Raw genomic sequence first — 16,569 nt, 5'->3', positions numbered from 1 at the left:
TGATTCGTGTTTTCTTCTTCTATTCATCTCTGTTTTAATCTGAATAGCTCTTTGAGGTCTGTAAATAAATATTGATTTCTCAATAATCTCCAGTAGATCTAATCTGTTTGGGAGTTTAGGTACGCTAGATTTTCAGCTATGCCAATACAAGGAGATGATGGACAGAGAGCTGAAACTTTTCAAACACTCACCCCCCCCCCCCAATCACAGATCTCAGTTCAATCCATCATCGTTCTTACGCTCACTTCACAACCCCAGGTCAAACCCAGCCATATACAAATCCGTCTTGACCCTGTTCCTCATGGGAACAGTCCAGACCCAACTGCCAAGCCAAGTCTTCCCTGGACCGGAAACAAGCATCCTGGGACCCGTTTAAGGGTAACACCCCTCATCAGCCAGGCTAGTACCAGGGTGAATGTATGACATTGTTCAGCATTCTGTCCATCAATTGTTTTTTTACATTTGTCACCACAAGTGGGACGGATATGCCCAGACGTGGGTCCCGTGGTCTCCATGCCACTGGAGTCAATCTAGCCTGGCTGATGAGGGCTGTAACCCCGAAACCGGTCCTAGGATGCTTTTTTCAAGTACAAGGAGGACCTGGCTTGGCAGTTCGGGCTGGACTTTTCCCATGGGGAACAAGGTCAAGACTGATTTGCATATGGCTGGGTCTAAACTGGAATGGCATGGGGAGCAAAAAAACAATGGATTTAGGCCCAGGTCTCTGTACTGGGGTTAATGTATGACATTGTTCAGTATTCTGTCCATCAATTGTTCTTTTTACAGATTTCCAGCTATGGCGTGCTTAGCAGGAGTGAAAAGTGTGGCCTGGAAGACCTGTGCAATATGACCCTGCCACTCTTGAGGCTTCGAGAGGCAAGTCACAAGCACCCTAGAGCACCCAGTTCCCAAAGATTTGAGAGTGAAGTGAGAGCTCATATACGACAAGAACAATGAAGATTCACCAGCTAATGCCATCTAAAGGAGCACACGGTTTGTTGTTTTCATTACACTATACGTGTACAAGTACCACATGTCGCACAGGTAGAAATTATACTGTCCTAGGAAACATCAGGACTATGCACTGTGAGGTGGAACATTAAACCTAGGAACAAGACACAGTCACTTTTTCGGATATCTTATTTCTCTTTATTGCTCATGGTGTAAAATACTGAGAATATTATGGTGAGTGGTGAAAGGGTGACTACAATGAAGCCACCGCGCTCCAAATCTGTACCTTATAGACTTTCACTTTAGAAATTCACAAATCCCCAAAAATAAGGTATCTTCATAGCATCTTAAATACACAAAAATGAGCACAATTACATAATGACCATGTGCTTTGTATACTGAACACTGTGCATTTTTAAAGGGTGAATATGCAAAAATAAACCTATGAACTTCGGGTGGCCCGATTTATGTTATGGGCCACGAGTTATTGAACATATATGCATAACAGTACAAAGAAATATAACTGAACAAAATATTAAAACATATAACTTAAAAATACTTTAAGGTATGGCCATAATACTTTTCAGGTCACCTTTTCAAATGCAGCCAACAAAGTGTCCCCTTGCTGCAGGAAAATGGCAGGTGAACTCTATCGCCGAACTGTGCACAAAGCAAGAGTGATTCACATTTTAAACAGTCCCAACATGTTGTTGGAAATCTGTGATCCCATAGTACCAAAAATAGGCTTAAACTGCTCCTATTAAAAGTTGTGGTGGGTGACAATGTCATCTGAGGGCAGGTAGGCAGACGTGGAGTACAAATAAAGAGAAGGTTAGAAGTTGGTTCTTCCCTGACATTAGATGGGATATTGGGAGACCCAGGTGTAGAAAAGGAACAGGGGTGTGACACACAGTGGGGGTTACACACAGGTACCAGGGCTGCAGATCAGGAACATGTGTGTCAGGTTCCAATGGCCTCACTTTTATATATATAGATTAACACACAGTTTCCAGAATATGCTACTGGGATGCAGCACGTTCTGGTAGATCTGAATGTATAGAGGCCAGAGGAGGTCACATTTTCAATAAATGCAATGACACAAAAGAAAAGTATGTTCCTCAAATTGCAAAAATTCTTCGAAAAGCCATGCCTGTGGGTTTCCAGAATTTTGCATGGCTACATGTCCACTGGAATTATGGGAAGTTAGAGGAATACATTATGAAGCAGAGATGACCAAGTCATGCGGCAGGAAAAGGCAAATTATGTGTCCTAATGAGGTGCCATGTGGCAATATTATTTTGTCATTTCCACACATGTTAATACCGTTTGGACACAGGTTGCACTTCAATGGTAGTGGGTGGACACTGGAATACATTAATCAGCAAATAAAAGGTAACCAGTCTACTTCTGCAAAGGATCTGCCTCTGTGCAGCACCATGTAGTTCTTTTTTAACATAACTTTTGATCCATTTCAGCTAGAAAGTCATTGTTTTGTTTATATATGCAAATTATGCAGTAGATTGTTCATTATGTGGTGAGGGTGTGAATCTATCATTATGTGTAAAACCCTGGCCAGCAGAATCATAATTTCAGTGGCACTAGGCATGAGAATATGTAACAGATATTCTTTCCTACCATTAAACAGTTATTTTGTGGCAGATGTAATAATACCCGAGTTTTGCAATCTACTCCGCTTTTAATTGTTGCAAGTATTGCAAGCTATCCTCCACTTTCAGTATTCCTTGTTGTTTTTTTACCTTGAGCCTGCTTGCGTTGCACATTAAATTTGAAACGTGTTTTGAAGTATTTGGAGGATTTGTAATTTCTGGTCTTGGTGCATTGCATCGTCGCTATTGCAATGATTTACAGGCTACACTTCATGTTTCCAACTGATGTCACTTCCTGTTTCCAGAGTTGAACTTGCTTCACAAAACAAGACCTACATGATTACAAAAGAGTCAGAACACATAGCTTTTGTGATGTGGAACTTAAGGCAGAAGCTAAACATTAATAGAAACTATACATAGTTTTTAAAGGGGTACAGCCCCTTTATAGCAGAGTGCCCCAACCGAGTGGCCTCTGAGCAATAAATAGCCACCGTCTATGCCAGTTGTGTGTTATATACTGGAGTTAGTTTGAATTTTACCCATCACTGGGCCCAAACTATTCTGATTAATGGAAACATACCAGAGAGGTCAATATCACCCAAAGAAGGTAGAAACCGGTGCAACTTAAATTATCAAAGCTAGCCGTGGATATCGATTTGGCAAAGGCATGGCACTGGTTCACGCAGCTCACAACATCCCAATTAGAAAGCTCAACTATCAGCATAAAAGCCGTCAAGATTCAGTTTTTTTTTCTTCAACCTGAAGAAATCCTAGCCAGAAAATAAATTCCAGTTGTCTAGAATATAGAGGACTAGAATCCCAGAGCCACAAGTAAAGCTGGAGCTTCCGAAGACCGCGAGATGCGATGACTTGGGTGTGCTTGATAGTCTCACAGTGCTGTTCAGAATGGCTGCATTCTGCACGTCCTAGCATATAGACCCAGCTGACAACTGTTAGGAGCTATTTTCAGAAATCCTGAAGATGTTGTCTGCCACCAATGCCACAGACTGGGGAGATAGGAGCTCTAATCAAGACTTCAACCCTTGACCACAAATAGCAATCCTGTGGAAATCACAATCTGCTCGTGTTTCAAGTCCTGCTGTTGCCTAACCCGCAAGTGCTTAAAGACTATGCGACCTGCAGGTATAAAGCACTAATAAAGACCTAGAGAACGCCAGCCTAACAACGACAAGAAGTAAAATCACCAAGAGATGCTCTCCTATAACCCTTTTGTGATGGATCAAAAAAGAACATTTCGGCTCTTAGCGTCAAAGTACTCAGTTGCCTTGGTGTGTCAACTCGCATGTGTAGAATCCCCTCTATCACCATAGAAGTACTATGCACCACACTGACGAAATTAGTCATTGCGGCAACAGCAGATTGCGGTCGCGATGGTGAAAACAAGAAGTACATGCACGGCGGGGCAGTAAGGAATTCGGGACTTATAACACTGTTTGGTATACTAAGCTTGTTAGGGGGACCCTGCATGAAAGAACCACAGCTACAATGGGTAGCACTGCCCCTAAAGGTGCAATATTTATAATACTGTGACGGTATATTTACTTGCTTAAAGTTCAAGTGCTCTGCTTCCTCTGGCAGAGGACATTCTGTATATTTACAATGCGGTCATTTTTCTTAGTATATACATTTTATATAGGTGGGGGTATGTGCGTATATGTGTGTATAATACAAGCCATCTGTCGTCTCATAGATAGTGGGACAGCACCACTGATGTGGTTACGTGTTGCCCAGTCTAAAAATACGCAGGTGCTTTGTGACTTTTATGGGACACTGAGAACAATAGAAAGGGAGCAGCATTAGTTCTGTAAAACTTCTTTAGGGTGAGAGAATGCATCACAGTCCTCCCACAATCTATGGTTGCCCGGTACAGAGCTGTGTACGCAGCAGCGCCTTGGATTAACATTACGGTACTAAGAAATTGTCAAACATGAGTAAGGGAAACAGTTTCCCACAGTTTAAGCAACATCTGTGGTGTAGGCGTAGTTCCCCTCATGACTCCAGGATGAAATACAAGCTAAAGAGTTAATGCCTCTGAAAGGTTCCTCATGAGAGTAAGATGAAATGGGGTGTGGTGGGGTCAGGTGGGTAGGTCTTTGATTGTTTTGCTCTGTGAGAGGATACTTCCTACCACAGTGGCCCCCACTGAATAAGAAGCATCAACTTTAAACAAATGTGTGGATGATTTTCCATCAGGGAGTCTTCTGGAGCTGGCACTTATGCCCACCCCAACCTTCTACTTAAACACACCTGTGCTGACGACACAAGGACCCATCGGACAGGTTAGAAAGCGATTCTAAATGGGTATCTTAAACAATCCTTCAGACACCACAACTAAATTGCTACTGAGCCTACCCGAGGTTAAAATGAGAAAAGGTATTTGGTCAACTTTCATAGGGCATCAGATATCCTTCTAGGTGTAGCCCTGATCCTGACTTTAGAGAAGGGTTCTACATACTCTCTAACGTGTGGAAATGGCCTTGCTTGACATATGCCTATCCAAACTAGTGTACTTAGATCGAGGTACAACCAACATGGCATTGCAGAACACTTGCCTACCCAAGATTTTTACAACGAAGACTTCACTCCTTGCTGGTCAGGTTTGGAACCTTTTTCATCCCAATTCACATTTTAGGTGCATAACCGGTGTACGCCAAGCCACATTAGCAGAGAAAGGAAGAGGCCCTTCCTGTGGGATTGTTCACATCATGTGAAAGATTATGCTTGTAGCAAAATGTCCCCAAAGCCTCAATCTGTTCCAACCATTGGAAGAAAACTTGGTCCATTTTTTCTTACCTTCAAATTTCGGAGCTCCAGCCCATTCCATTCTTTGTAAATATATCTCACTATTATTCGGCTTAAGTCACGGCAGAAGAGAAAAACATTATGCTAAGAAAGAGATGTCCATCGGCAGGTTATCAGGATACTACTGACTATATAAATTATTGTAATTTACATTGACTATATGCAAAGGTAACTTTTATAGATGTACTCAAAATATCACAGGACTATTACCCAAGGCCCAACAGGCACTCATGAGCAGAGGTCTTGATATTACAAGCCACCAATCACACAAACAAAATTTGAAAGTGCTTTGTTATTATAGGAATACAGAAGAATGCATGTAGCAACCCCGGTCATGGGTTATCAAGCATGGTGATTCCTACTACTGTCTTGTGAGCCTTTGTGGGGGCGTGAGGTCTGATAACATACAGACAGATACAAAGGAAGTAAAGTGCCTTTTCCTAACAAAGAACGGAGACTCCAACTTATGGGATAGACTCCAAATTTTGCATTGCGGCTCCCAGAACTACTCCTCCAACTACAATGACGTGGTCCCAAACACCACAATTTGCCTGTTACATTCAAGCTCCAATCCAAGAACTCTAACACCAAACCGAGGGTAAGGATTGGCTCCCCTACATTAAGGGGATGTTTCCTACTTTGGTCTTGAGGGTCATTTGCATAGTTTTAATCCATCCCTTTCCTTGCCAGCAACCTGGGTATGGATACCACGACAGCGCATAGTCTCTATCGACTAACTCATGCCTTGAACCACAACTTTAGCAAATCAGAAAACCACAGGTAGATGCTGGCATCATGTCACAAACTTGGGTTGATTCAGACATTTACTCGTCGTCAACAGAAACAAGCAGTTGCAGTAAGACCTTGAAGGCATCAACCAAATATCTCTCAGAGAGCGTACAACAGGACGTTTTCAATGCCCTAGGAGGGCAATACTCCATGTTTGTACAAGGACCTCTATGGAGGCTCTCATGTGAATCCCAGGTTCTTTAGTAAGCAAATATTTTTGGACAGTCATCTGGGCTCACAGGCAGATGTTAATCTGTTTGGAAAGTTCCCGTTCCAGGTCTAAAATCAAAGCGTCGAAATCCTTCAGATTCAGCCGAGGGCTAAAGGGAGTCTCCAAATCGATCTCTGCAGGGTCATCCACCAGTGCAAAGTCCCTAACAAAGACTGACCCAGTCTGAGTCAGAAAGCCCTCCCTCAGATCAAGGACTGCATTCTCCTCTTCGTTCTCACTGTCCGTTCCAGCCACTTCGTCGTAGTCCGCATCCACCAGGTTCCCACTTGGAACCAAAAGGAAGTCCTGCCCACAGATACTCCAATCCCCAGCATAGCGATTACTGGGTGGACTCTCGAGCCCCCGGCAGCGATTTCTGGACACCACCTCACTTGGAAAGAGGTCCAGCTTCAGCTGGGTTTTCTGTCTCAGGCAGTCTGTGGGTTTTGCAAATGACTTATCCCGAAAGTCTTCAACTTTTCTTCTTGGATCTGTAAAAAAAAACATTTGTGAGGTTTGCGGATGACAAATTTCCGAAATTCGGTTTTAAAACAACAGACAGGTAAAGACTGCATACAAGCCAGAGTTGAAAACACCTAGTAATTATTTGGACACTAACTCTGGTCTGAAATGAGGCAAAGTCTATACCTTGGCTTGCTGGATGACTACCAGAAAACCTCAATGTTCCCCAATTCATACTGCATTCGTTTCTTAAGCCAATAAATGAAATCAACCTTAATACCTTTATCCCACCTCTTAGGATTACCAATGCTGCCAAACTAGTGTTATTGGTAATCTACACTTTTTTCAGCAAGAATTGGCTCAGTGAATGCCTCAATTCTTTTTGCCAGACCTAGTTAACAGGTTTACTTTTCGTCACATTGCCAAATAAAATAAATGCATTGGGTTGCAGGTGTTTCAAAGTTTGCACCACTTCCTCCTTGTGCATGCAATATTATTTTTTACTTGTGCCCTCTACACAAGTGTGCAAACTTTTTATACTATATAGATATATATATATGAGTACTACAGCCGCTTTTGGGGGTTTTATATTATTCGATTATATAAAGGCCCCTGTCTCTGCTTTGAGCTGTAGTTGCTGACACGATTAGAAGCAGACCTAAAAAAAAACTCATTCAAACACCAAAGATAGGAAAGACTCAAAAACTGCTTGAAGGCAGAGGAGGGCTCTAGTTTGGACTGCTGACAAGCAACCCTAGAAGAATAGAATACATTTGAGTCCCCTCGGGAAGTGCGAGCAGGCAATTCTGAACGCCCCCCTGATATGTTAGTGTATACTGTAACATCTGACCCAGCAATGGAAGTCACAAACACATTTGTTTTTCTGTAGAAAGGAAACACACACAATCTTCATGCAATAGCAGGATCCACATTTCCTTCCTGTACTTGTGATATGCTCTCTAGGAAATGTGGGCTGGAACCAAATTTCTTTCAAGTGACTTCAGTCACAAAGGGTTTTGTGAATGAGTGGCAATGAATGTGGACAAGCCCAGCTGGTCCTCGACACCTTGTTGTCGGACTCAGTACTTCGCATGTCTGATTGACTAAGGCAACTGTTTCTTGTCCTTTCTAGCAACTGCTTACGAGTTAGATGAAGTTGGAGGAGACTTCTGTGTGTGTAGGTTTTATAAACATGCTGTTGTATGTTTATGACTTTAATGGAAGATCATTACAATTTGACCACTTTCCTGTCATCATCATACATTTGGATAACATCAGGTAACAATGTGGGTGTACACCCTTGTACACTTCACTGTACCCACTTTGTGCTTAGTTTCTTCCTTTCTTTAGGACCTTGTCCACAGCTGTTCCTTCTACTGAGTGTTGTCCAGTCATGTATGTCCTCTACTACTAATTGTGCCTTTGATTGGATATCATACTACTGAGATCTTTAGTCTCCCAGAATCCCCTCTGCCTAGTTTTCCCTTATTTTCTGATATTGTTGTGGGCATCCACTCACCTTTTTTGGCAGCCATGCACCAGTCCATATTATTTCCCCCTATCTAAAATTGTTGGTGGTTCTGCTTTTACCTATTTTTTGCAAAATATATTTTAACTATTGCATATTCCTGAATTACTACTTATTGTTAATAATTTGTAGGTCTAAGGTTCTCCCTGACTCCCAGCAGTGCATCCAATGCCTCAGTCAGTATCATTGTGTCTAAACAAGTTTCTTTCTGTTCCCAGGATTTTTTCATCTGGGGATATGCCCAGATAATATGTAAAAATGTTCCCTTCTGTCGACATCTACGTAATCACGCCAACTTTATGTGGTTGTATTCTCATGTAGTATGTTCTATATCGCACTTTTAATTCTATCAGATTAAAGTTCACTCTATTTCAGATTTATTTTTGGACTCTTTGTAGTGTTTACACACATATACTCCTCCATTTCAACAATATATTACTGCCATCTCATCCTCATGGTGTTTAGTTTTTTGCTTTTGGGAATTTAATATAGTGTACTATATATTAGAGATATAGCTTTGCTCAGTAGCTGTGGATACAACAATCACCTTGCTAGGCTGGAGTATTCTTTAGTTACTTTGTCCGTGTCAATTTCATTGATTAGTTTATGTTTGAGTTGTACATCCCTAAGCATTTTTGTCTTGTTCTTTTCATATTTAGTTTGTACAATAGTCGAATGATACCATTCAAATTTGGTTCCACACTTTGTTCAGAGTTGAGATGCCGGTGTCATCCCATTTCCCGAACCCCTGCAGTTTCCCCATTGCGTTTAGTCGTGTACCTCGGCATTATGGGGTACTGGGGAGGTCAAACTGCCCTCCCACCCCATCTGTTTGATCAAGTTGTTCCAAGATTTGACTACTGTGCTGGTAATGAGTGTAGTTTTACGAGTGCGTGTGTATCCTTTCAGTCCAATTAGATGGTGATCCATTTTAAATGCTGGCACATCTAGTTCACTCCTAGGCCTATTCATTTATTCATGATCATTGTGGTGGTTCATAATTCAGAATGTTTGAAAGCACAATTCCCCCTTCAAATGTCAATCTCTGTATTGTCCGTAGTGCTATGTGGGGGGAACATCCTGCCTAGATCAATGATATTGTTATATGGTCTAGTTTCCTAACTAAGCTCTTATGGATTCCATATGGAGTGTTCAGTAATACATACAAAGATCTCGTGAGAGCTATCACTTTGTAAATTGCTGCTCTTCTGGGCATTGGAAGATTGTGCCAGTGAGAGCCATTAGCCTTTAATTTACTTTTCAATAGTTGCAGGTTATCTTTCCAGTATGTGAGTTCTTATTCAAAAGTATTTACATGATTTTGTTTAATTCTGAGGGGTAGGAGAACGTAACCCCTGCGGTCTATTATCCGAGAAAGAATACTAATTATTTATCCCAGTTGATACTTAGGCCAGAATATTTTCTTGTATATGTCAAATATTATTTTGAGTGTTTCTGAGAAGGACTCTGTCTGCTTTATATAGGAGGATATTGCCTGCATGTAGTGAAATTCTTTCACCCAGGCTCCACCCCAGACTCCTCCACAAGCGACTGTACGTACACTTTCAGCAAAAGGCAATACAGCTAGTCCAAATTACAGCGGCATAGAGGACATCCCTGCAGTGTTTCCCTTGGTATTGGGAAATTCCTATATAGAGTCAAGTTCACCCTCACTCTGGCAAATACGTCTTGGTATAATAACTTAATCCTGGTCAAATATATGGGTACAACCCCAATTCTTTGTAATGTAGACGATAGGAAAGGTCATTCTTTTGAGTCAAATGCTTTATTAGCATCTAAAGAGACTGTTAGAATTGGTTCACTTCATCTGTTCATGGTTGCATTATTATGAAGTCCTCTTAAAGTTAGTTAGGTAGATCTTTGGAGCACAAATCCTCCTTGGTCCAGATGTATAATTTCTGTGAATACCCCTTTTAATCTATTGGCAAATAAACTAGCCAGACTGCTGGTGTTGCAGTTGAGTAGGAAGATCGGAAGATACGATATGCATGTAGCTCTAATTTTGCCTTCCTTGTGTAGCAGAACTGTTCTTTAGTCTGATCACATTTTGCCTTTCTCATAGACCTTCAGGAATAGAACAGACATAGGTTTAATTATTAATCTGGCCATTTGTTTTATTAAATTTCACTGGAAGCTTATCTGGGCGTGGGGCTTCACACTACTGTTGTTGTGTTAGTGCCATTCTTATTTCTGTTTAGTTGTCTCCTCTTCTAACCTCATTTTGCATTTATTAGTCAAACTTCTAGTAGGGCAGTCTAAGATGAATTTTGTCAAAACGGACTGGCGCACCATAGTTTGGAGTTAATAAAGTTCTTCTAAATAATCTGGAATTGTTTCTGCCATTTCCTTGTCTCCAACGACCCTGTGACCATCTGGCGCTAATATCTCTCACGTATTGCTGCCCCATCTTGCTGATATTTAGCCATGCTAGGAGTTCCCCTGCCTGTTCCCAGTTCATATAATGGTCTTTGTTAGGTACTATGTCTCGACTGTATCAGTAGCTACAGTTTAATATTCATTTTTCCTACTCTGTAAGTGCACGATTACTGGTTTAATTGAATAAACATACAGAGTATGAATTTGTTCATGAAAGTATGTAGAACCTGTAGAAAGCGGACCTGAGCTTACTGCTTCTAGAAAGCAGCTTCTCAAGTCCAGTGCAATGAAACACTTTCAGCTCATGCTTTCTAAAACACAATAAGGACTGGATAAGGAAACTGCATTGGTGCAAACCTATACTTTTTTATGCTCCATAGAAGGAATTTTATTAAAGGTAATTGTTCTTTCATGCTATGGTGGTACAGCCTACAGCAAAATAAAGGAGTAATTGATTACTTGATTGACTGATTAATTAGGGAACTGCCAGTTGCAAGAGTGGTCTATCACTTCTACCGTCAGGGGTACTGGCAACATGACAATCTTGGGCCAATACTACAAAAATAAGATGAATGTATTTCACATGGAAAGAATGATGAATGCCCTTATACTTGTTCATCTAATAACAAGTTCTACTACCTCCTTTTTTGCAGCCTCCTTTCCTGATTGGAAAGTGTTGCAACTTGCTGTACATCTGTGTGTGCCATGTGCAGCTTCCCACAATGACCTGAATATTAGAGTGGTGAGGTACAACTGCTAAAATTTATGTATGGCAACAATTTCGGTCCTGAAAACTGGAACAAGTTGTTTTTTTCCTGCAAGAATGAGACTGTGTATTAAGCCATATTTAGTCTGTGCCAGAGCATCTTGCAGCCAGTGCTTAATTTGAGCCAGTGGTTTCCGATGCTCAGCACTTCATTGACAACACCGGCACTTATGACAGCTGCCACGTGGTGGTGCGGTTTGTGTAATTTAGACATGAGCAGAACAACAGTTGTTTATTCCAATATAAAATAAAAATTACAAAATACCTGCCGGCCAAGCCATTCTTATAGCTCTGGGGGCCACGTACCGCCTGAATTATCACACTTGCAGGAGTGCGATGCTTAGTAGTCGAGTAGGTACTGTCTTTGCCATAATGGGTGCTGCAAGCTGCGGTGGCCTCCTGACGAGGTCTCCTGGCGCTTATTTTATATATTTGTTTTTACAAATTAAGCACTGCAGAGTCAAGAAGAGCCAAAAAAAGTCCTATTCTAGAGTAATTTTGTAATAAGTTACACATGTAAGTTTCAGACAACAGAATCAGTTATGGGGGCCGAGGAGGATAACAAAATAGATTACTGTAAAAGATAATTTATTTTACAATTGACTGTAGATATATATTTTCTGGTTCATATTAAGGCACAATTAGCTACAGGATTTTTTGAGTTTGAGGGTGATTTTTACTTGCAAGTGCATAGTACATCAATGGGGAGCATGTTTGCTCCCAGTCTTTCCTGCCTCTATGTACACTCCTTTGAGTGTGAGGTAATCCAAAATTTGAACAACCCCTTCGTTGAAAAGATCATACTATGGAAGCTTTATAAAGATGACATCCTACTGGTCTGGACAGGAACCATGGACAAGGTACATGAGTTTGGGAGATGGTTAAATGCACAGAACCCCTACCTTGCGTTCAGTCTAATGATAGGTATAAGGAATTGGCGTTTTTAGACCTGGCCACAAGAGAGAGGGATGGGGTACTAACCAGCGAGATAATCTACAAACCAACTGACTGCAATAGTCTATTGAGGTTTGAAAACGATCACCCACGGAGCATCCGTGAGAACCTGCCAGTGGGCCAATTTCTACGACTTAGACGTAATTGCACACAGAAGGGTGATTACCGGGCACATGCTCAGAAACTAACACAGAAATTAGTTGCTAAAAACGACCCCATAGGACTGATAAAAAGAGCTAATAGGCGGGCACTGAACAATATTGGAGAACAACTGCTCATTCCCAAAACAAAGAAGTCATGTGTCAAACTTATTTGTGTGTCTATTTTCAGCACCATGTCAAACAGGTTCAAAACTAGGATCAACAAAAACTGGAGTATCCTTCTTTCTGGAGGTATGCACCTAGAAAGACCAATCTATTCCTTTAGGAGAGCAAGGAATACAAGAGACATAGTGGTGCACATGAGACCTAAAACAAAGGTTCCAGTGACTCGCCAAACAATATTGTGGAATCTTCAACCCCCCTCGGGTAACTCACCTTGTAACTCCTTTAGTGTGTGTCCTTTTATAAGAAAGAAGAAAGAATTGGACTTGGGCATCCGAACACCATGGAGGCAAAAAACTCTAACCAACTGTAATACATGATGTGAGACACTGCATGAACTAAATGGAGGTCCGGAGCCCGTACGTCCTCGGGGACCGACCGCTCACTGCGCAATACAAAGGAGGGCAGAGGCTTGGTCTCGGAGCTGCCCCGACGCCCTGCAGAACAAATCGGCAAGACCCCCCTACCGTGAGGTGCTCTCCGGGCACAGCAAGCCCTGGCTCCGGATACCCGATGTCCGATCTCTGAGGCTGGATCCCTGAGGCTGGCTGCTGGGACTTAACTGTCCACACGGGAGCTCCCACCCCCCCCCCACTGATCCTGGCTTTGGTGAGGTGGTGCACACGAGGGCATTCTTGCAGTCGGTGAGCCTGTGCTTCAGGACGTGTGCTGTGCCTGGGAGGTTGAGGACCCACCAGAAGGGATAAGAGCCCGATCCACCAGCAAATATATAACACATCGCCTACCGAGACGGAAGGGGCTGCAGCTCAGCTGCTCTGGCCGCGCAAGAAGAAGAAGAACAGACTTCAACCTGCCAGAAGTCGATGAACAACCGCAGCTGTGCACATTTCTGGCCAGACCATTGACAACTGCAAAACTCTGCTGGCAAAATCAACATGCTTTGTGAGCAGAAAATACAAAAGGTATTTATTTCACCCCACCCCACTCGCTGGTTCACATTTTTAAACCACATCCTTTGTTCAAAATGGCTGGGGCCATAAAACTGTAGCTATAAATCCCCTCCGGTACCTCTGTTGCCCACGAGGCTCCTCAACTTAACTCCTCCACACAAGACCTCTAAAAATAGAGATAAGACTCTGGCCCAGCAAGCTAGGAGCTGGGCTTGCTCAAATAGAAAGTGAAATTGCCCTTCCCTGTTCTCAAAGTAATAACAACAGACAGAGGACTAATGTCTCTATCTCCCCTTTTTGTTCGGCCATATTAGATTGGCTCTTTGGCGACCATCATGGACTAGTCATTTCTCACCATCTGACCTAAGAACTGGACTCTTTAGACTATTTCTAATTGTATTTTGCACATTTTATGTAACTTGCACCCATTTCGGTTGGCCTAACGGCTAAGACGCTCGACCTCGGACCTGGGGATCTGGGTTCGAGTCTCGGTAACGACGCCAAAAACCCCCTGTGATTCTGGGCAAATCACTTAATCTCCCCGTGCCTAAAAAAAAATGAAAGTGTGTCCTCATGTAAGGTAACTGGTGCTATGTAAAGCGCTCTGATAACTGATTCGGTTCGGTTCTAGTTCGCGCTATATAAAACTCTGCAAATAAATAAATAAATACAAAATTTCACTTTTCCTTCACCTGTAATGCACCGATCGCTACCTCATATATTTCTGGCTGCTCACTAGTGTCACTTTTGACTCATGTAACTTCCTGTTTGCAGTTGTATTTTGCTCCAGACTCTTGTAACTTCTTGTTTGCAGATGTAGCTTGCTCCAGGCTGTATCTTGCTCCAGTATATCATCAGTACTATACTTCTACATGTATTCTGTACATTGTTGTAAGCTGCTCCCATTCACTTTTTTTTATTCCTGTAATGCACCGATTGCTACCTCTTATATTTTGGTTATTTAGGATACTCACTAGTGTCACTTTTGTTCCATGTAAATTATTGTTTGCATTTGCACCCACCTATACCGGATTTTTATTCCTTTAATGCACTGATTGCTACCTCATATTTTTTGGTTATTCTGGTTATTCACTAGTGTCATTTTTGCTCCATGTAAATTATTGTTTGCATTTGCTTTTTTTGCTCTTGTATATCATTTTTGCTCACCCTCCCCACCCACCTACACATGTAAATTATTGTTTGCATTTGCTTTTCTGCTCTTGTATATCATTTTTGCTCACCCTCCCGCACCCACCTACACCGCCATCCCATCATGGATCCCATCGGGAAGCACACATATAAAATCAACTACCCACCACACTCACCAAAAAAGCTGCGAAACGCTTTAAACACAATTTCCTGAGGTCCAACCCTGAAACCCCCTTTGCCGACACCTACTTCTCACCGGTCAATGGATCCTTGAACACCGACATTATCTTCCATACCACACGCAGAGCGCCTTGGAGAAAAGCGTTCCTCACCTTACTCAACGTCTCCACCACCAGGAAATTCGCTCATGGCCTAACACTCTCCATCACACCATCCCAACTCTTCCTAGGCAGAACCACCATTACTATCTACAATAACGGGATTGTCCTAATTCAAGCCACAGACAGGAACCTGGAACTTCTAGACAACCTGTTCCCCACTTTCAAAGAGCACCTCTCCAATCCTCGGACATCCACTCATATCACTTCCAGTACTATCACCCCCGTCTTCACAGCCCCCACCCACAACCTTTCTAACCTAGCTCAGCACAAGAACGACACGCACCTCACCTCTACCCCCAGCACCCCAGTCAATCACCCACCTGCTGTAACCACCCCACACTCCGCAATCACAGACACAGATCTCTCCCCCTCATACACCAGCCGACCCCCCCTACCAACCCTCAGACTCCCACTCATACCACTCCCATTCCTTTCACTCCTTTCACCCCCTGCAACACAGCCCCCTCCCACAACCCGTCTAACCTAGTTCAACACCAGAACGACACGCACAACGACAAATCCCACCCTTTATCCCCCCCCACTCTCAGTCCCCTAGTTCAACACCAGAACGACACGAACAACGACAAATCACACCCTTTATCCCCCCCATTCTCAGTCCCCAATACCACCTTCTAACTAATCACGCAGAGGACACCACATCTATCAATTTAACTACCCCTCCCCACAACAGGAACATCTCCAATCCCATCTCCCCCCCACTCTCAGCCCCCATTACCCTACCTGCTCCCCATCACCACTAAAATAAACTCAACCTCCACCCGGCCCTCTCCGCCTACCACCAATGCCCTCACCCACACTACCAACCTCCGCTCTACTTCATCCACACCCACCATCCCCAACACCAACACCCATCCCACCCTGGACAAGATTATGGCCACCCTCCTCCAGCTCAAAGAAGACATTCACACCATCAAAGAACTACTCTGCACACACCCCAGACACTCCTCACTCACCACAACCCCCCTCCCAGCATGTTCCCCACCCTTCCGGATGACGCTCCCACTCTACACCCCCCACACTGGACCAAGATCCCTGTCTACAATCGCAACAATCGCCCCCGTCGCCCATGCAACCCTCTCTCGCACTCTCCCACTCTACACCCCCCACACTGGACCAAGATCCCTGTCTACAATCGCAACACTCGCCCCCGTCGCCCATGCAACCCTCTCTCGGACCTAGACATACTCACCCTCCTCCGCTCCTACGACCCAGCTCCCCTAATCCACACATCCACCACACACCTCTTCATTCCCACGATACACTCAAACCCCCGCAGACCCCCCACACTAAACAACAGAATCTCAATCCCTAATAACCTTAGAAAAGTCCCCCTCTC

General features: G+C 43.1%; 1 protein-coding gene across 1 annotated transcript in view; it reads right to left on the bottom strand.

Moving 5' to 3' along the window:
• Window positions 1-1,126: 1,126 nt before the first annotated feature.
• Window positions 1,127-16,569, bottom strand: part of SYDE1 (synapse defective Rho GTPase activating protein 1) — a 140,098-nt gene continuing 124,655 nt past the window's right edge. Inside the window, exon 8 of the mRNA XM_078682195.1 lies at window positions 1,127-6,872. Within this exon, the coding sequence (XP_078538321.1) occupies window positions 6,406-6,872 (467 nt within the window). The 3' untranslated portion in view covers window positions 1,127-6,405. The remainder of the gene's footprint in view (window positions 6,873-16,569) is intronic.

This window comes from Lissotriton helveticus, chromosome 1_1 (assembly GCF_964261635.1).
Source record: "Lissotriton helveticus chromosome 1_1, aLisHel1.1, whole genome shotgun sequence".
In the NCBI taxonomy this organism is placed as follows: Eukaryota; Metazoa; Chordata; class Amphibia; order Caudata; family Salamandridae; genus Lissotriton; species Lissotriton helveticus.
This window is presented reverse-complemented; position numbering and strand designations above follow the sequence as displayed.